The sequence below is a fragment of the Bos grunniens genome, chromosome 3 (assembly GCF_055505025.1).
Source record: "Bos grunniens cultivar Pamir isolate PY7600 chromosome 3, Bosgru_T2T1.0, whole genome shotgun sequence".
Lineage (NCBI taxonomy): Eukaryota > Metazoa > Chordata > Mammalia > Artiodactyla > Bovidae > Bos > Bos grunniens.
In genome coordinates this window covers 81,093,681-81,115,925 of record NC_141167.1, presented here as the reverse complement: position 1 = coordinate 81,115,925, position 22,245 = coordinate 81,093,681, and the positions used below count along the sequence as shown (strand labels likewise).

Genomic DNA, 22,245 nt, shown 5'->3' with positions numbered 1-22,245 from the left:
ATGGGGCTGCAAAGAGTTGGACATGACTAAGTGACTGAAATGACTGAACATCTGAATTTATGCTTTTGAACTGTGGTGTTGGAGGAGACTCTTGAGAGTCCTTTGGACTGCAAGGAGATCAAACCAGTCAATTCTAAAAGAAATCAGTCCTGAATATTCATTGGAAGAACTGATGCTGAAGCTGAAGCTCTAATACTTTGGCCACCTGATGTGAAGAACTGACTCACTGGAAAAGACCCTGATGCTGGGAAAGACTGAAGGCAGGAGAAGAAAGGGGCAAAAGAGGATGAGATGGTTGGATGGCATCACTGATTCAATGGACATGAGTTTGAGCAAGCTCCAGGAGCTGGTGATGGACAGGGAAGCCTGGCTTGCTGCAGTCCATGGGGTCACAGAGTCAGACATGACTGAGCTACTGAACTGAACTGAACTAAACTGAACATCCATGTACAAAATCCAAGAAGCCCCTTCAGCAGTCAATGAAGTTCTTTTATTTTTCAAGTGTATTGCAGAAAAAACTGAGCATCAGGTCCAGTACCTAATTGTAATTGATTTCTAGAGGAGGTTGAATGCTCAACCTGGGAAAGTCTGGCACACCACCCTGAGCCCTGATTAGAGAAATGTGAGGTTTGGTGGTATCAGATGAGTATTTCTGACTCAATGTTTCAGAAAAATTTTGAATCTTCAGATTCCTCTGAATCCTTTGGGTGTGCAGAATTTTCTCACTCTATTATATTCTGCTTTATCACACCTGTTTTCTGGAAGATGATTCAGAGATCTCTTCTTTAAAGAAACATGCACACTGCTGTGCACCACAGCATAACTCTTAATGACCCAGTCAGGAAGCACTGGCCCTGCTAAAAAAGGAAAGAGATGATACCCTCTTTGAAATGACTGTAGGATCTTGTACAATCAGGAATTTCCATAGTGAAAGAGTACAATGTAATCAACTTGTCACAAAATGGCTGGTTAGTTTCCTTGAAAGATAATTTTGTATTGGATGCTCAACTTTGACCAGACTTTGATTGTATGTCATCAGTGATGGTAATTTTATCTGCATTTTTTTCTGCTTTATTTTCATATAAGAAGTAAGGGCAGGTTCAGGTTTTGATGTCTGGGTCTTCAGGCTCCAGGAATGTCCAGCTCTTGGACATTCATCACAGCCCAGCTGCTGACTCTGGCAGTGGTCATTTGGCTTCTTCACCAGATCTTCTGCATCAGCTGCTCTGTCATCCTCAGGTACTGGTTCCTCGTCCAGCTCCAGCTGACCCATGTTAACTGGACCTATGCATGGCCTCCATTTCTGTCGTCATAGCCCTTCCATTATACTCCTTGTGCCAACACTGGGATAGCCAATCATAGATGTTGGCTTTTGCCAACTGGTCATTTTCTCTAATTTGGTGCTCCTTTCATTGTGAATGCTCTCTTGGGCACAGTAACATATAGTGCGAAATTCTTTAAACTTCATTCCTATTCAAGTAGCTCCAAATTCTTCAACTGAGGCTTTCTGTAAAACTCACAAACAGCATTTTTTTTCCACTACTGATATTCTAAAACCATAAGGACTCCAGGGCACTTGTGCTGCTTGCTATACAGCCTGGATCTACTGAAGATGCCTTTCCTATTCTCCACCCTATCCAAAACTAGCAGTCTTTTGTATCATCCAGTAAGCAGAGCAGAGTAACATTTATGAGTATGAAATATGCTACCTCTGAAACTTTAAGAGGTCTTCTATCAAATGTCATCCTTCTTTTTTTAATGGTGGAAGGTATATGGTACCATACACATATAATTTTATATATATGCTTTACTTTGAATAACTTGTCTAGACATGCAACAGCCAACTGGATCTCAAAAATCTTCACTGAAAGGACAGATCCTGAATCTTCATATGTTTTATCTTCTATCTTCTGTAGCATAGGCGACTTTCCATGGCCTCCAGCATGGGTAACACACTGTGGTCACTCAGTTTAACATGATGTCATCAATATAGAGGATGAGGATGATATTCTGCAGAATGGCCAGATGGTAAAAGATTCTCTGACTATATTATGACAGAAGGCAGGAGAGTTATCATATCCTGGAGCTAGGCCATAAATACATACTACTTTCTGTCCCAAATAAATTTGAAGTGTCTAATCTTCTTTCCTGATAGGGATGGAAAGAATGGTTCACCAGATCAAAGAGTGCATACCATGTACCTGAGACAATGTTAATCTGCTGTCATAAAAATGTCACATCTGAAAGAGGAGCTGTAGGAATGGGCAAATTTATATCCTCCTCCAGGATCTGATTACTCCTTCACGTCTTTAAGGATGGCTCAAAAATCTGCCACCACATCACTTCTGTTGCTGTGATATAATGTTTTTATTTTACAATCTTGATTGGGAGAGGGTTAGTTTTAGAGCCTTTGACTTCACTTTTCCTATTATAATAGCTCTTATACCACAAGTGCAGATAAAATAATTGCCACTGATGATATCCAATCAAAATTCTGGAGCACTATACCAAGGTCATAGGATAAAAATCTCTGGCACTGACTAAGCCCCACAGCAATTGTTACCATGAGCCTCCAGATCTAAGCTGGCCAGTTCTCTGACCTCCATACTAGGTCAAATACCTAATATATTACCCTACAGCATCCTAATCAATCACCAAATGCCAGCATTCCAATAGAAATTTTCTCTGTCTTGAGGCTATAAATATTGATTGCTAGCCTGTGAAAGGGTTTGGCTCTCTGCAGCTGGCCTGCTGTTCTAACAGTGTCTCTCAGTCTAATAAACATTATTCTTCTCTCATTCTGTCTCATGTCTGGAAATTCCTTTCCAACCCATGCACCAGTGAAGTTGCAACCAGTGAAGTTGTTCAGTCATGTCCGACTCTTTGCGACCCCATGGACTGTAGCCTACTAGGCTCCTCCATCTATGGAGTTTTCTAGGCAAAAGTACTGAAGTGGGTTGCCATTTCATTCCCCAGGGGATCTTCCCTACCCAGGGACTGAACCCAGGTCTCCTGCCTTAGACAGATGTTTTACCATCTGTGCCACCAGGGAAGCCCACACAGACCCACAACAAAAACCATGGTCAATGTTGAGCCTCCAAGCTCACTTCAGATCAGATCAGATCAGATCAGTCACCCAGTCGTGTCCGACTCTTTGCGACCCCATGAATCGCAGCACACCAGGCCTCCCTGTCCCTCATCAACTCCCGGAGTTCACTCAGACTCACGTCCATCGAGTCAGTAATGCCATCCAGCCATCTCATCCTCTGGCCTCCCCTTTTCCTCCTGCCCCCAATCCCTCCCAGCATCAGAGTCTTTTCCAATGAGTCAACTCTTTACATGAGGTGGCCAAAGTACTGGAGTTTCAGCTTTAGCATCATTCCTTCCAAAGAAATCCCAGGGCTGATCTCCTTCAGAATGGACTGGTTGGATCTCCTTGCAGTCCAAGGGACTCTCAAGAGTCTTAGCCAACACCACAGTTCAAAAGCATCAATTCTTCGGTGCTCAGCCGTCTTCACAGTCCAACTCTCACATCCATACATGACCACAGGAAAAACCATAGCCTTGACTAGACGAACCTTTGTTGGCAAAGTAATGTCTCTGCTTTTGAATATGCTATCTAGGTTGGTCATAACTTTCCTTCCAAGGAGTAAGTGTCTTTTAATTTCATGGCTGCAGTCACCATCTGTAGTGATTTTGGAGCCAAGAAAAATAAAGTCTGACACTGTTTCCACTGTTTCCCCATCTATCAAGCTAATATTGTACCCATTTCACTCTGGGAGTGGCAATGATTTATCTTGATTGTATTAAATCATGACCATAGGTATATTATCTCTTTCTTACCTACATGGCCGTGACCAGTTGATGCAATGCTTGATCTGCCAGCAGAGTGTATATAACATTACATCAGACCAAGAAATTCACTTTCAATCAGCAAAGGAAGTTTAGCAATGAATGCATGGTAATGGGATACATGAGTTATATCATGTTGCATTACTCAGAAGTTGCTGGCTTGAGAGAGTGATGGGATAGATAGTTTTTTGAAGATAATGACCAAGGCACCAACTTAGTGATGCTACTTTGTATGGATTAATCATCATCTTTAAGAATACATTATACACACTAAGTCAACAACTAGTATATAATTCTGTGTCATCACTAGATAGAATACTTGGGTATGGAATGGAAACTAAGGGCAAAAGTAGAAGTAGTTCCACTTACCATTACATTCGAGTTACCACTTACCATATAGGAACCAACCTGGGGAATTTGTGCTTCCTGGCCCTGAACCCTGGGATTAGACACCCTAGTTCCCAGATAGGCACTGCTTCCAACAAGGGTCACAGCAAAAGTCTCATAAACTAAACTACAGCTGCTTCCCTGTCACTTCTGTCTCTTCCTTCTAAGATACCAGAGTCAAGAAAAGGGTTACCACTTTGTCGGAGGTAAATTGATTCTGCTTGTTAAGGTTGCATTGCTGCTATGAAATGGGGAAGGGAATACATTTGGCATCAGGTGATCTACTAAGCACGGTGACAATATACACCCTTGACGTACTCCTTTTCTTATTTGGAACCAGTCTGTTGTTCCATGTCCAGTTCTAACTGTTGCTTCCTGACCTGCATACAGATTTCTCAAGAGGCAAGTCAGATGGTCTGGTACTCCCATCTCTTTCAGAATTTTCCACAGTTTATAGTGGTCTACACAGTCAAAGGCTTTGGCATAGTCAATAAAGCAGAAATAGATGTTTTTCTGGAACTCTCTTGCTTTTTCGATGATCCAGTGGATGTTGGCAATTTGGTCTCTGGTTCCTCTGCCTTTTCTAAAACCAGCTTGAAAATCTGGAAATTCGTGGTGCACATATTGTTGAAGCCTGACTTGGAAAATTTTGAGCATTACCTTACTAGCATGTGAGATGAGTGCAATTGTGCAGTAGTTTGAGCATTCTTTGGCATTGCCTTTCTTAGGGATTGGAATGAAAACTGACCTTTTCCAGTCCTGTGGCCACTGCTGAGTTTTCCAAATGTGCTGGCATATTGAGTGCAGCACTTTCACAGCATCATCTTTCAGGATTTGAAATAGCTCAACTGAAATTCCATCACCTCCACCAGCTTTGTTTGTAGTGATGCTTCCTAAGCCCACTTGACTTTGGAATCCAGGATGTCTGGCTCTAGGTGAGTGATTACACTCACACTCTTGAGAAATCTGTATGCAGGAAGCAACAGTTAGAACTGGACATGGAACAACAGACTGGTTCCAAATAGGAAAAGGAGTATGTTAAGTCTGTATATTGTCACCCTGCTTATTTAACTCATATGCAGAGTACATCATGAGAAACACTAGGCTGGATGAAGCAGAAGCTGGAATCAAGACTGCTGGGAGAAATATCAATAACCTCAGATATGCAGACAACACCACCCTTATGGCAGAAAACGAAGAAGAACTAAAGAGCTTCTTGATGATAGTGAAAGAGGAAAGTGAAAAGTTTGGCTTAATGCTTAACATTCAGAAAACAAAGATCATGGTGTTCAGTCCCATGACTCCATGGCAAATAGATGGAGAAACAGTGAAAACAATGGCAGAATTTATTTTGGGGGGCTCCAAAATCACTGCAGATGGTGGCTGCAGCCAAGAAATTAAAGACACTTCCTCCTTGGAAGAAAAGCTATGACTAACCTACAGAGCATATTAAAAAGCAGAGACGTTACTTTGTCAACAAAGGTCCATCTAATCAAGGCTATGGTTTTTCCAGTGGTCATGTATGGATGTGAGAGTTGGACTATAAAGAAAGCTGAGCACAGAAGAATTGATGCTCTTGAACTGTGGCGTTGGAGAAGACTCTTGAGAGTCCCTTGGACTGCAAGGAGATCCTACCAGTTCATCCTAAAGGAGATCAGTCCTGGGTGTTCATCGGAAGGACTGATGTTGAAGCTGAAACTCTAGTACTTTGGCCACCTGATGTAAAGAGCTGACTCATTGGAAAAGACCCTGATGCTAGGAAAGATTGAGGGCAGGAGAAGGGGATGGTAGAGGATGAGTTGGTTAGATTGCATCACCGACTCAATGGACATGAGTTTGGTTAAAGTCTGGAGTTGGTGATGGACAGGGAGGCCTGGCGTGCTGCAGTTCATGGGGTCACAATGAGTCGGACACGACTGAGTGACTGAACTGAACTGAACTGATCTACAGCAGACTCTTGGCACCTTTTTGCTCTGTCTTTGCTATAAATAGATAAGCATATCAACCATGCCTAAGACAGTCATGATACTAATGGGTTAGAACCCACAGGGATGAGTGTGGATTACAACACCAGGTAAACCATCTAATCTAGCAAATGGGTAATAAATAAAGAAAAATATGAGTTACAACCTAAAAAGACCAACTGCAGCACAGTAGTTTTCCCTAATAAAACATAGTGGTTAAAATCTCGGAGGAGCTCTTTCTGAAACTTATGTAAAGAAAGTACATTCAAGCTGCTCAAGAGATGGGTTGTAGAAGATACTATAGTGTATAACATAGGTAACTTTAGGACGGAGACACTTTCCAAGTTGTGGAGAGTGTTCAGCTGAATAACTGCCTTAGAAATTGAACTTTGCTGAGCCATATTAGTATATATGCATATGTAAATATTATACATATACAAATCTTATATCCATTTATGTATTACATATTAAATATGTAAAAATTAAATTTAAAAAAGAGGTTGAGCTAAATTAAATGCAGAGTAAATCTTATTTTATTATTTAATGATCAATTTCCTTCCTATGGTATTTTTCTAGCTTTATTGGAGGTATAATTAATATAGAAAAATTTCACGTATTTAATATATCCATAACTTCCAAAATAATTCTTGTGTCCTCTTGTTTTATTTTTGTTTTTGTGGTAAGAATACAACATGAGATCTACCCTCTTAACAAGTTTTTAGATGCACAGAATGATGTGCACTAAAGGCAGTAGGTTATCCAGGAGATCTCTGGAACTTATTTATCTCATATAATTATAATGTTATCCCCATTGCCCTGTCACTTCAGTTCCTGTCAAGCATCCCCCTATTCTCTGCTTCTACAGTTTGATCATTTCAGCTACCTTATATAAGTAGAATCATGCAGTATTTGTCCTATGACTTCTTTCACTTGCCATAATGTCTTTTAGATTCACTCATGTTGTCCAAATATAGGGTTTCTTTCCTTTTCTTTAAAATACTGAATTATATTCTGCTGTATGTATATATCACATTTTTTCATTCATCTGTCAATGGACATTTGGGTTGTTTCTACATCTAAGCTATTGTGAGTAATGTTGCAATAAAAATGAGAGTGCAGGGATCTTTTTTGAAATATTGATTTGAAGTCCTTCAGATATATACTAAGAAGAAACATTGCTAGATCATATGGTAGTTTTATTTTTAATCTTTTGAGGAAACTCCATACTATTTTCTATAGTGGCCAAAACATTTTACATTCTCACCAGCATGTGGTTACAGAAATATCAGTAACCACAGATATGTAGATAATACCACTTTAATGGCAGAAAGTGAAGAGGAACTAAAAAGAGCCTCTTGATGAAAGTGAAAGAGAAGAGTGAAAAATTGACTTAAAACTCAAAATTCAAAAAACGATGATCATAGTATCTAGTCATATCACTTCATGGCAAATAGCTGGGGGAAGTGTGGAAACAGTGTCATATTTCATTTTGTTGGGCTCTAAAATCAATGCAGATGGTGACTGCAACCACGAAATTAAAAGATACTTGCTCCTTGGGAGAACAGCTATGTCAAACCTAGACAGTGTTTTAAAAAAGCAGAGACATCACTTTGCCGACAAAGGTCTGTCTAGTCAAAGGTAGGATTTTTCCGGTAGTCGTGTGTGGATTTGAGAGTTGGACCATAAAGAAAGCTGAGCACTGAAGAATTGATGTTTTGGAACTGTAGTGCTGGAGAAGATCTTGAGAGTCCCGTAGACTTCAAGGAGATCAAACCAGTCAATCCTAAAGGAAATAAATCCTGAATATTCATTGGAAGGACTGATGATGAAGCTCAAGCTCCAACACTTTGTCCACCTGATATGAAGAGCTCATTGGAAAAGACCCTGATGCTGGGAAAAATTGAGGGCAAGAGGAAAAGGGGACAACAAGGATGAGACGGTTGGATGGTATCACTGATTCAATGGACATGAGTTTAAGCAAGCTCTGGGAGATAGTGATGGATAGAGAAGCCTGGGGTGCCACAGTTCACAGAATTGCAAAGAGTTGGACACGATGTAGTGACTGAACAACAGTTTATTAGTGATGTTGAGCACCTTTTCATATACCTGCTGGCTATTGTATATATTCTTTGACGAAATGTCCATTCAAGGCCTTTGTCAAGTTTTAAATCAAGATATTTGTGTTTTTTGCCATTGAGTTGTAGGAGTTCCATATATGCACTGGAAATCAATTTCTTTTCAGACATACAATTTGAAAATATTTCTTCCTGCTTTGTAGGCCCTGGTGATTCTTAACATGAATCCAACACACCCTCAGGAATAACCTTAAGGAAATTTGGGGAAAAAAACGTTTATTACTTACAAGTTCTGGAAATTACGTGCCACACTTTGGGCCACACAGCAAGGTCACAGGTAGAGAGAAAGGGAGAGAGAATGCATAAACTCGAGATTCTGCTTCTGTTTGCAGTCAAGAGTGGGGGCCTAGGGTTTCATGGGATTACTATTGATAAATTTAAAATATAAGAATGAGAATTCAAAGTGCAGGAAGAAAAAAGAAAAATAGCCCAAATGGCTAGTTATCTAAACCAAACAGTATATTGGGGGGAAAAGAAAAAGGCCTTACATGGTGTTCAGCCTGGCTTTTTAACTAGTTGTGTGGCTGGAAATGTGTTTATTCAATATAACTGTCATAGAAGTACCTCTTTGAAGTGGATGCCTCTGCAATCAAAGCTGAAGTCAGGCATTTTCATTAAAGCAAAGAAAATTCAATTGTCAGGGCTTACACTAAAATTCTCTTGACTGTGTCCTTGGTTGTGCAGAAGTCTTTTTTAGTAACTTAGTTCCATTGTCTACTTTTGCTTTTGATGCCTGTACTTTAAGTGTTATATCCATGAAATCATTGTAAAAAATCAATGTCATGCAGTTTTCCCATACATTTTCTTCTAGAAGTTTTATAGTTTCATCTTTTACATTTAAATTTTCGTACTCTATTTTGAGCTGATTTTGCATGGGGATATAGTTTCCCAAGAACATTTGTTAAAGAGATTATCCTTTTCTTGTATATTCTATGCATTCTTGTGGAAGAAGAGTTTTCCACATATGCACCCATTTATTTCTGAGCTCTCTATCATTGGTCTATGTGTTTGTCTTTATGTCAGTACAGTATTATTTTAATTACATAAAACATTCATAATATGTTTTGAAAACAGGAAGTATATATTGCCTCAAATTTTGTTCTTTTTCAAGATCACTTTAGTTTTTTTGGGTCTTTTGCTGTTCCATATGAATTTTAGGTTTGTTTTTTTCTATTTATGTTAAAGTGCTATTGGAATTTGAAAAAATTCCAATATCTGTAAAAATCTGAAAAACTCCAAAAATCTGTAGATTGTTTTGGATAGTATGGACATCTTAACAGTTTTGCATGTGGATACCTTTTCATTATTTGTGTCTTTTAAAATTTCTCTCATCAACGTATTGTAGTTTTCAGTGTATAAATATTTTGTCTTCTTGGTCAAGTTTATTCCTAAGAATTTGATTATTTTTATGCTATTATAAATAAGATTGTTTTATTAATTTCCTTTCTGATGGTTCATTGTTGTTGTTTAATCACTCAGTTGCGTCTGACTTTTTGTGACCACATGGACGACAGCATGCCAGGCTTCCCTGTCTTTCACTGTCTCCCAGAGTTTGCTCAAATGTCCATCGAGCTGATGATGCCATCCAACCATCTCATCCTCGTCACTCTCTTCTCCTCTTGCCTTTAATTTTTCCCAGCATCAGGGTCTTTTCCAATGAATTGGATCTTTGTATCAGGTGGCCAAAGTACTGGAGCTTCAGCTTTAGCGTCAGTACTTCCAGTGAATATTAAGGGTTGATTTCCTTTAGGACTGACTGCTTTGATCAAACACAAAATCAGTTGTGTTACTATACATTGACAAAGAAGGTTGAGTGCCGAAGAATTGATGCTTTTGCATTGTGGTACTGGAGAAGACCCTTGAGGGTCCCTTGGACAGAAAGGAGATCCAACCAGTCATATATTTAGGTGCTCCGATGCTGAGTGCATGTGAAAGTGAAGTTGCTCAGTTGTGTCCGACTCTTTGCGACCCTATGGACACCAGGCTCCTCCGTCCCTGGGATTTTCTAGGCAAGAGTACTGGAGTGGGTTGCCATTTCCTTCTCCAGGGATTCTTCCCTACCCAGGGATCGAACCCAGGTCTCCTGCATTGTAGACAGACGCTTTACTGTTTGAGCCATCTGTAACTGTTGTATTTTCTTAATGAAATGACTCTATTAGCATTATATAATGATCTTTGTCTCTTGTGATAAAGGGATTTAGGAGTCCTGTGCCAGCAATGGAGATGAAATTCAAATATATATTTTTGTTGTTGTTTTAAGTCATGATATTACATGAGTTACATAAATCATCTTATATTTAGAATAGCATTTCTTTTAAACCTATATCAACCCAACTTTAAGCTAAGTTAGTTACTCGCTCAGTTGTGTCCAACTCTTTGCGGTTCCATAGGCTGTAGCCCACCAGGCTCTTTTGTCCACGGAATTCTCCAGGCAAGAATACTAGAGTGGGTTGCCATTTCCTCCTCCAGGGGATCTTCCCAACTCAGGAATCACATCTGTGTCTCCTGTATTGCAGGCAGATTCTTAACTGTCTCAGTCACCAGGGAACCTATAAAACTCATTTTTATTTCCCAAACATACTTTATGTTATTGATGTCACTACTTACATATTTTTATATTGTGTATTCATTAACTAGTTCTTGTTGCTAGTTATTCTTAACCATTTTGTTTTTTAACTTTTATACTGGTGTTAAAAGTGATTTTTAGACCACCTTACCTGTCTCCTGAGAAACTTGTATGCTGGTGAAGAAGCAATAGTTGTGGCATGTGAACTCAGTAGTTTCAACTTCTGGGCTCTAGAAGACAAGCTTAATAGCTGTGGTGCACGGGCCTAGTGACATGTGGGATCTTCCCGGACCAGGGATTGAACCCATCTCTCCAGCATTGGCAAGTGGACTCTTCACCACTGTGCCACCAAGGAAGGCTCAAACATAGCTTTTTACTGAGGACTACTCAGTACCAGTCACCAGAGTATCTCAAAAATTCATTATAGTAAGCCTGTAGATGCTAAATATATGTTACACATTTAGAAACAAAGATTCAGAATGGTGTGTGACTGACAATCAGTTACATGCGTAGCAAGTCGCACAGTGAGGATTCAAACTCCCATGAGAGTAGCCTTCATTTACAGAATTGCTATCTACATTTGACTTTTAAGAGCAAATATATTTTGAAATTGCATTGAGTATGGAATAAATGAATTTTGTTATACACATTTTTTGAGAGATAACTTGAATGACGCCATGAGCTGGCATAAAAGCCTGACAGTTAAACTCCCAAAGTCTTGAAATAGAAAGAACAAAGTTAATGTTCTTTTCTAGCATATGTTTTCCTTTGTTTAAATAATTTATATATCGTCTTTATTTTATGTGCAGCACTTTATAACTATGGAAATTGATACATTCTTACCTCATGAAGATGTTATGAAGACTAACAACAACAACAAGCATTAAGTATTTTTAATAAAAATGTTTGTATTTTAGTGACAGTAGTATTTTGCTTTCAAAAGTATTCCTTCATAGTAAATCCTGCTTGTTTTGCAATCATTTAAATTCATATATGATTTTCCAGACTTATAGATTAGATTGTGGAATTTTGAACTAAGATCTATTGTTTGTCCAGCATTTGAATGTGTAATAATTTGACCATACTAATACTGGCAGAACTATAATATTGGGAGGATTATTAAACGCTGAGATCTGCAAAACAAATTAAGTTGAAGTTATTCATCACAGATGTTTAATAAATCAGATCTATTTCAACATTTAACCATATTCACCAGCCTTAAATCTTATATTTGGCATTCATTTTGGCAACAAGAAAATGTATAAGACTGTCATATAAAAATAACAAAAATATTGTTTATAATTCAGAAATATGTTTTGTATGAGTCTTCAGATTTTTGAAGCACATGCATTTGATTTCAGAATTAAATGAATTGGTACATATGGCAGAGGCATGAAACAGATTACACATGGTTATCTGGAAATAATATTCATTTTAAATAAAAAATATTGACAAATGCCATTGGGATGGATGACTCTATATAGACATCATTGAGGTGAAAAAAAGGATTCACTTATTTTGGAAAGTGCACTGATATATGTGGTCAGTTTTATTATTTATATTAAGAAGTAATAAGCATCAAAGGAAAATTATTTACATATTCTCATTTTACTACCAAAATTAAATTTTAAAGTTCATGAAATTGCTATGTGTAGATTTTAAAGAGTAAATAATCCCTATAGATAAGCTAAAATCCTTACCTTCAGCCACCTTATTTTATTAGGAACAGCCAGTGTGAATTAATTAGGAACAGCCAAGACAATTACTACTCAAATGATAGTTGGGACACCATATACAGTGAAACATCATTGGGATATATTCTTGATGTTGTAACTTCCTTTGGCCATGGTATGTAGTTCACTAAAATGTTTAAGATACCATCTTCAACTTCTATTGGTGGAGATGTTGATGTTGTCCTGCAACACTTTGCGGAAAAGTCTTGTGTAATTTCTGCTGACACAGGAGCTTAGTAAATGCCAAATCCATTCAATTAAGAAGAAAAAAGATACAGAGAGTAAAGTATCTTGACAAAGGTCCAACAGATATTTAAGGTTTTACTCTGAATCATTCTGTTCTCTTTTCCTCTCTTGTTATCTTTGGATAATTATGAAAAAGAACCATGATAGTTTTCTGTTAGCAGAACCATGATAGTTTCAGTGAGCATAGCTAACCACAGGATATTTTTAACACAGATGGACATGATTGTACAAGGCAATTGTCCTTGCTGGATTGGGGTTCATTTAGATTTGATTTTACTTTTCTTTTAAACAGCATGGGTCTATCATCTCTGAGTTGACTCCTTCAGCACTCTAACAGACCAAACTTTTCATATAAAGATTTTCTTTCATCATGGATTTGTGTTAAATTTAGATTCCTCTCAAGTTCTGTATGTTATTTCATAACGTGCAGAAAAATATCCAGTCATCACTGTGGGGTAAGTGTGAGCTAGACTGACTATGAAAATAAACTTTTCTATCCCTCTCTCACCCCCAACTTTCTATAATACAGTGGCCCATCTGTGAGGTAAGAGGAACCAACACCACTTTTAAACAGAGACTAATTTTTAGCCACTCGTGTATTAGGAAAAAAACAACTGTAAAATCAATGTCAAAGTGCTTAGTCATTTCTTTCTTAAAATAATTGACCTAAAGTTCAGAAAAGTGCAAGAAAGACAAACCATTAGGCACAGTAAGAGAGGGATTACATTCAACAACGATTTTCTTTTAAATGTATTAAGTATTTCTGATGTGTGCAAGAGTTTCCCACCCCCGTAATAATTTCTCATTCACTAAGTCTAAGTAGATACAATGGCTTTAGTGTGTTTGGAGAGATTGTTCATATATGTATCATCTCTCTCTCTCTCTCTTATGAATGCCAAATCATTTCAAAGATGATGAAACTTTTCAAAAATCTACTTCTTTCACCTAATTCTGCCCATAGTAATTTAAGTCTTACAATCGAGTCTCTATTATTGTTTCTGTTAGGGACTATTTTTGACAATATTAAGGGAGATTTATCAGCATCACACAATGTTTAATAAAGCTCCATGAACTCTGAAGATTGTCTAGAACATTTATGTTCTCCCACTATGCTACTGGGGCTTCTCTGGTAGTTCAGCTGGTGAAGAATCTGCCTGCAATGCAGGAGACCTGGGTTTGATCCCTGGGTTGGGAAGATGCCCAGGAGGACGGCATGGCAACCCACTCCAGTATTCTTGCCTGGAGAATCCCCATAGACAAAGAAGCTTGGTGGGCTACAGTCCACGAGGTCGCAAAGGGTTGGACATGACTGAGCGATTAAGCACAGAACAGCACTATACCACTATGCCCCTAATCAATTATCAAATTATTCTCTCAGTTTCCCAGACAAGCCAATATGGCCAAATGGGCAATCTAAAATACTACTACAAAGAATGTGACTATTTTTTCTCTAAACTGTTTTCATCTTGTTTTTGAAAGACTTGCAATCAGAGCAAATTATACAAACATGAACAAATATCTTCAAATGCCATTTTCCTAAATGTAACAAGATGGGAAATGTAACACAGATACTTGTGCTCCAAATAAAAGACCTATATGTCAGGAAAACTGTTGCATTCCATTATAATTTGAATCTACGTATAAATAGTTGGCAAGGACTGGCTGAAAGATGGTGTAGGAAACAAGTCATTCTCTGTGAAATTGAAGGTAGTGAGGTGGTTCTCTTTCTGCTTCCCTTTGTCCTTTTGCTCTTTTAGCATTACGCTTCCTTCCACTAAATTCATCTCCTGTAAATTCACGGGCAGGTACCTAGGAGACTCCAGACCTGGCTAATAGCTACAGGTTAGAGGGGTAAGATATATTAATTATTCCTTACTATGAATCCACTATATTTCCTTCCAGGGCATTAATTCAGACTCAGGTTATGCTTCTCTGGGCAGTGGCCAGAGGAATTCAGACCACAGAGTACAGAGAGCATAAGGTAGTAATAACTCTATTCACCCAAACCACTTTGCCTGAAAGGACCCATTCACTGCTGTGAACAGGCCTGAGATGTGACCAGAAGGTGGGACTTCCTAGACTGACTGCATCATTTCTCACCTCCCAGAACAGTATCAGACCATAGAATTCTCTATAAATCAGGAAAGCTATTGAAAAACAGCTTGGAACACCATTTCTACATATTCCTGCAAGCATTAGAACCCTCTCTAGGTCTTGCATTGACTTAGGATTCTGCTAGCTTCACAAATGATGTACTTCCAAACTCTGTATTCATTTTACTATTTTACATTTAAGAGAAGACCTCGAAAATAAGTTTTAAAATATACAAAGAATTGGACAAAAAGAATTCAGGTTTCAAAAAAAAAATTGTTAACTGAAAATTCCAACAGACTTTTCATTTTGTCATTTTGAGAAGATAAAAATAAACTGTTTCTAAAAAAAAAAAAAGAGAGAGAGAAGATGAAGGATAATGAAGGTGATAAATTTCAGTATATTTTTCCCTTTATTGTTGTTCAGCCCCCTTAAGGTTCTTAATTTTTAATCCTACATTTCACATTCAAACACTGTATGATATTTAATTATTTTATTAAATTGTGTTAACAACTTGAAAATATTTCTCTGCAGCTGATATAAGGCATCTCAAACATTCTGCCAGCAACATTATCAATGCAAAGTATTTTTTTAACCTATTATCTTTAAGAAGTAAATTTCTTGATGTGGGAATGGTTCTTTGTCACAGAGTGAACAGTCATGTTGAAAGTATTTTTTAGTTGCTTTCCTCATTTGATATGTCTCTTATACACGTCCTTGTACAATTAATTCCATCTTGGACTTCGTATAGTTTCTGAACACCTTCATCTCTTAAATAAACCACATAGTTAGAATATCTTGTTAATCTCATGGGTCATGAGCCATTTTTTGATAACTAGTAGAAAATTAGATTCCTAAAAATTAATGGACATATGCATCTCATGAACTTAGCTGAGAACTCTTAAGCCTTGAAATATCTTAAAATCTCAGCAAAGGTCCTGGCCAAAGCTTCCAGTTTTTACCAACACGAAAATGTATTCATTCACTCAACCCATCTCTATTGAATCCCTAATGTATGCTGGCACCTTGTTGGGCTCTGTTCCAGAAAATTTTTGAGAAACATCTTAAGAAATATTAAAGAACAAAAAGGAGCCAATAGGAAGGGATAATTTAAATGTAGGAAAAAAAATGACTGAAGAACCTATACTCCAGGTTTAAGTGGATTACTTGGAGGAGGAGTAAGCAGAAGGAGTTTAGAAATCTGTCCCTTCTCATTAGTTTCAATGTGGAGTGACCATATTTTCAGCTCCTGAGGCCCCTTATAGGAGCTGTGGGCCTAGACGCTTTGAGATCTCCGCTAGTTGCTTTCCCTGACTTTTCTCCTCTCCCTCTGCCCCCTCAACCTGGTTCAATATGGAATCAGTTGGAAAATTAAATTACTCACCCCCTTAAAGTCAGCTCCCATATATTTCTTTCTCCTCCTGCCTCAGAGTACAGTTCAGTTCTTTAAGAGACTTGCCTCTGAATGAAGCTAGCGTAGAATTCAAACATTCAAGAGAGAAACCTGTCAGTTTCGGACCTCGAAGGAGAGCTTCCCTGTAAGATCAAGGATTTTGACCTCTGGGGTCTCTCCATCTCACCTTCATCCCTTTCTTTTAATTCTCTGTTTAAAAATAATAGTAAAAAATGCTTTTCGGAGCAGGCAGAGCAGTGAATCCGCTGGTTCCACGTCTGCTATAAGAAGCAGATTTTTGCACAGGGATAAGGTTACCGCTGGCAGCCCAAAACTCCAGCGGTGTGGCGGTTCAGACGCTGGGCTCCTCCCCTCCCCCGCCGACGAGGAGAGGCTCACAGACGGGTGCAAGTAGACAAGTAGCTGTTTTTATTGAATACAGAAGCTCCTTGAAAACTCTGTGGACTCTCCTGCAATTCCTTTCATTCCCAAAGTGCTGGAGCCAAGCACGCGTCCCCCGTAACTCCCTCCCATTTCTTCTCCGGGATTTGGATAGGAGAGGAGGGAGGAGAGGAGTGGGGAGATGGAGGGTGGTTGGTGGGCTGGGCTTGCGGGGAGACCTGATTCTCCGGCAAAGGAAAGGGGGGCGGGCTCGGGGCCATCCGCTAGGCGTGTGATTGGGTCTGACCTTCAGCGGGCTTGTCAGTTTCGCCCGGGGTAAGGGGGGCGCGGGAGGGGAGTGGGCGGGGGAGGGGGCTGCCCGGAGCCTCTCGTCCGGCCCACTGACGGCATGAAGCCTTTAGGGGCACGCAGTCCTCTCAGATTTTTGGTTGAAGCCCCTCATCTGCCGTCAGTCTGAAGGCAGGGCCCCGCAGAGGACAGATCGGAGGGTCCCGACCGGCGGGGCCAGCCGAGAGGGAGAGGAGGGGGCGAGAGACAGGAAGGAAGCAAACCATCAAATTTAAGAAAAAGCCCTTTGACTTTTTACCCCTCTCCCTCCCCAATGGCTGTGTAGCAAACATCCCCGACGATACCTTGGAAGGGACGAAGTAGGTCTGCAATCGCGATTTCGTGGGTTGAGTTCACAGTTGTGAGTGCGGGGCTCGGAGATGGAGCGGTGGTCCTCTAGGTGGAAAACGAAACGGTGGCTCTGGGATTTCACCATAACAACTCTCGCACTGACTTTCCTCTTCCAGGCTAGAGAGGTCAGAGGAGGTAAGAAAAAATGGTTTGGGGGAGGTGGGAGATTGCTGTCGGTCTTTCTCATTCTGTGCCCCTCCCCCCTTCCTTCTTCCAACCCCTCCCCCGCAAACAATTCTCTCAAATAAAATCCAGATTGTAGCTGCCACCAGGTTGGAAGTGAAGACTGGTGAGAGAGATGGATGTAGGCGGGACAGTAATGGGAGAAGAGGTAGCAGGAAAAAAGATCTGTCAGGCACAGAGCCTGCTGAAATGCCCTTCACCACCTTCCAGGGGCTTTGAAAAGAGGAAAAATATTACCTTGAACACAGAGGCAGTTGTACAAAGCTTTTGTCTGAGGAAAGGTCCTTAGACTACCTTTGAACACATCTGGTTTCTGCAGATTCTAACTAATGGAAGTCTTTTTTAAAGGTGAGCTGAGGAGAGAATATAGAGAAAGGGCATAAAATGAGCCTTGATAAAGTTCTTTGTCTGGAACAAAGTGAGAAACAAGCTGTTTTAAGGATTTGAGAGAGACCAGGGGGAATGAATCTTGAAGACTGAGAATACTTTGTGTGTGTGTGTGTGTGTGTGTGTGTGTGTGTGATCTTGAAGAGATAGTAAGAGGGAAAAAATGGCAGATTAAAAGAAATGGATGGAGATAGGAAGAACACTCTTCCCGGGATTTTGCACCTTCCTCCCCTCTGTGACCCCCCACCCTCAACTTCTTCTTGCAGGTTGGACGTGCAGTTCTCTTGGAGAATGATGAAACTCGCCAAGCAAATGGGGTGGGGGCGGAGGAATAGGGATTGGAAGGAAGGGGAGGGGGCGTGGGGTGGGATGGGAGGAGAGAGGTAAGGAAAAGTTCCTACGTGGCACCACCAAATATTCAATGACCAGACCTGCTGGGAAGACTGCAGCTCTGTCAGTACCCGAGGAGGGAGAGCGACTTCACTCCTCCCCTCCGCCTTCTCCCTCCCCTTCCCCCGCCCTTCCCCGCAAAGGCATCTGGCTGGAGCGGTCCGTTAGGTGCTGTAGACACGGCTGGCGGGAGGACGGTCTCCTTTGGAGTTAAGGGAGCCCAAACAGTTTATAGTAGGAAAGCAAGCTTTGTCGGGGTGTGCAGAGAAGTAGGGGTAAGAAGGAGGGCGGCGATGATTGGCTGAGGGAGAAACAAATTGTCAACCCCAAAGGCTCAGGCTTTAGCAGAAACCTGAGTCTGATCCTGGTGGGTGCCAAGATCTGAGTTCTCCTTTGTGGGAGTTAGCGCTCCCGGAGGCCGAACTCTGCGAAGCCAGGTCTGTATTTCTTCCCCACACTTTGTGATTGTTCACCTTCCTGAGGAGCAGGCAGGGATGGCTTATTCCTCTGTGACTTTTCCTGGCGAATAGTACAGTCAGAGACTCATTAGGACTATCTTTGAATTTTTGAATAAGTCATGCTGATTCATTCATTTCTACATTTTAAAAGATAAATAGAAGAGTCTTGAAAGTGAAATCTATCAAAAGTTTGCACTTTACCTTTGGTACCTGGTCACCAGCGGGATTGGTCGGTTCTGTCCTCAGGTCTGCCCTCTGCTGGTTTTCTTTATTATTTGGAATTAAAGCAACTGCCTCAGGATATAAGGCCTCCTAAAATCCTTCTAAGTACAATGATCCTGAAAAAGGACACTTGATTAAGGAAGAACAGGTATACTGTTTCCTTTTGAACTTTTCCAGCTATTTCTTTCGTCCAAACTTGGGACAAGTATCATAATGGCAGCTTTTTGTTTTTAATATGGAAACTAAGACTTTCTTCAGTGAAGACAGATGCACTGTAAACTCGAGAGACTTATAGGTATTCAGGGATTATTTCACTGAAGATGTTTCACTTCCACACGGGGGCTTCTTTAAAGCTCTTAGGAGATCAGAAAGGTCAAATTTATACACTTGTGATGCATAATTTTCTCATTTAAATCTAGCTGCATACCTAAAACTCTTTTAAACAAAACATCTTGGTACCACATCAAATAACTGGTGGTAAAAGAAACTTCTCTATTATTACAAAACCATCTAAAGTGAGAAGTAGCGAACTTTAAAGATCATGTTGTAGTTTCTGTTTGTTATTTTTGATGAAATATCTTGAAAGGTATATGGTTATTTGGATCTTCACATTGTTTAAGATTTGGTGTTCATTTCACCAAATTGCTAGGTGCTTATTCTTTAGAAGGAAACTATATTTACTTAAACCTACTTTTGTAGGCATTCTTACCACCTAATGAAATTCAAAAAGGAAATACTATATTAATGCTTAAAAAGGAAACACCAGCCTGAATCATCACACAAAGGAAAAATAAACTTAGTGTCCATCCAGTTCTCATGCTAGCCTTTATATTTGCAATTGATGTAACAATGAGTTAGTTTCTAAATAAGGTATTGTATACCAGAATTATACTATATATATATATATACTATATAATATACTATATATTTACATTTATATATAATACTATATATTATATATTTGATTTCTCTGAGTTGCAGTGGTATGATCTGACTGTTAAACTGAAAGATAATTTAAAGATAACTTTTATCTAAAATTTGTATTTCTTGGATTAAAAAATGCTTAAGTCTAAAAAGTTCTGGGTTCATAATAAATTGGACTCTAAAAATATGCAGTAAAAATATGTAGTTAGGATCCTGATGCATCTTACAGAGAAAACCTTACAAAGAAAATTTCTTGGAGTGAATGAAAAGAAAGTCAGTGAATTCACACAGTCATATTATTTTACTTTGCAAATCCAAACTCTGCAATTTAGTAATCTTTAACTTACTTTAAAAATTTTTGGTATTTATTATGGTTTAATAAGAAGAAAAGAGTAAGCATTATTTCTTATATTTATTTGCATTAACTTCAGGATCATATTTCATATACTTGCTTATGGTTAATATAAATGTTTTATCTCATGAATTTATAGATTTCATATTCAGTTAGTTCAGTACTTATTAAGATAGAACCTGAAATTTACCTGGAATTTATAGTGACTATAACTCATGACTGTGTTCAGATTGGTGGTTTTATGTAGATGGTTTTAGCAGTTTTTAAAGGAGTTAAGCTAAATTGAGTAAAAAGAAAATATAATATCTGACTGAATCATTTTGTTGCTAATTAAAATGGTATTCTACCTTTGGTGGTTGAGCCAATACTGTGCCTTGCAAAACACTGATTAATTTTATGAAGAATTTTCGAAGCTTGTCAGTAGTTGGTAGTGATTCCTGCTGAAGTGTTTTGAGTGCCTGGGATCAGCAGGTGAAATGGTGCTGGCTTCCAGAGTATGTGCTAATCCAACTTTGGGAAGAGATCAAGCTTGTCCCTTAGGTTACTCAATCAGAAATCAGTTAAAAATCAGATATGCTTCTGATAGCAAATGAAGTATCTTCTATGATTATTAATATTGTGTTTTCATTTGTTTTTTAAAGCAAAATCAACAAAGTCTGTAATAAACACTGAAAAAAAGTAGGTAGCTCATGAAAAACATCTTCCTGAATCTTTTATACAGATAACCTTAGTTTAGGTGGCACATATATATTTAGTTAATTATAGACACTTTCACAAAATTGTCTATTAGTTTTAATATTAAGTATATTAATATTTTAATGTGACAATTAACTTTATAATTAATACTTTGTTAAAATCTATAAAAATAATTCTGTAAGAGGTATATGCAGAGTTTTAAATAAAATTATGAAGTTGCAAAATGAGAAATGTATATATCTAAATAGTATGATTGCTTATGATTTATATAATTAAATTTTAGCTTCTATGTTTGCTTCGATTTGTGACTAAAATTGAAGGGGCACATTATTCAAGTTATCACTAAAATATAGCAAGGCAAATATGGCCCCCTTTTCAAATTTGTGGGTAGGATTTCTGACAAAAAATAAGTAGTTGTCTTTCTATTTTTAAATTTTGTTTCTTTTCTGAGACATTTTTCTTCGCTCTGGTTAACTTATTTAGGCACTACCTATGTAGTGATAATGAATGGATTTGAATCAAGTTTCAGTGAGAGTGTGTAATAAAAAGCTGAATTTTTCAAAAGAAGAAAAGGTATTTAGATTCTTTTAAAGAGAATGCTAGAGATAGAAATTCTTATAAAAATTGCAACTCCATACTACCTTCTCACTTTACTAATGAGGAAACTAAGGCACAGAAAAATTCTTAACTGAATCCTGTCTCTAAAAAAACTATATTCATATAATAGTCAAGATTTTCCATAAATGAGTAGGATGAAATCTGCAAAAATGATAAAGTATCTTTAAATAATAGTAGTCTGAGACTTAATAGAATAAACAATTATTAATTTGTATATATTTGTGAAATGTAGAATGACATATATTGCTTAAATATATGTGCTGGAGTTTAGATTAGTGAGGATAGATTAAGTGAAAATGATGAATCAAAGAAACACAGGAGATTATAGAACATATTTAATAATTCCTCAATGTTCTAAATTTAGATATAGGTAATTTTTGATAATTTGTATTATTAATATACCTAATTATGTGATTCTATAAGATCTGTATCAATGTAAAAAGTGTAACAGTTTATAAAATATTTTTGTATACATTTGTTGCTGGATTATGAACATAGTTTTTCTTTTTCCCTCTCTAAAGTTCCTAATAGAGGACCCAGTACAACTTTGAATTTTCAGGAAGCTAAG

The 22,245-nt window shown here is 38.4% G+C and overlaps 1 protein-coding gene and 1 long non-coding RNA gene across 5 annotated transcripts in view; one reads left to right on the top strand and one right to left on the bottom strand.

Moving 5' to 3' along the window:
* Positions 1-16,773: 16,773 nt before the first annotated feature.
* LOC147375920 (uncharacterized) lies at positions 16,774-18,643 on the bottom strand. 2 transcript variants are annotated; one of them, XR_015161608.1, is made up of 3 exons: positions 18,449-18,643; positions 17,402-17,564; positions 16,774-17,222 (listed from the first exon to the last, which is right to left on the bottom strand). It is a non-coding gene; the product is annotated as an uncharacterized LOC147375920 (long non-coding RNA). The 2 variants fall into 2 exon arrangements; XR_015161607.1 differs by lacking the exon at positions 18,449-18,643 and adding an exon at positions 17,868-18,329.
* The window catches only part of COL11A1 (collagen type XI alpha 1 chain), a 225,292-nt gene continuing 220,189 nt past the window's right edge, over positions 17,143-22,245 (top strand). Inside the window, exon 1 of one of the 3 annotated variants that reach the window (XM_086394454.1) lies at positions 17,143-17,582. In XM_086394454.1, coding sequence (XP_086250580.1) covers positions 17,477-17,582 — 106 coding nt within the window. In that variant the 5' untranslated portion in view covers positions 17,143-17,476. The remainder of the gene's footprint in view (positions 17,583-22,245) is intronic. The other 2 variants (XR_015161606.1, XM_086394456.1) reach the window with 2 other exon arrangements.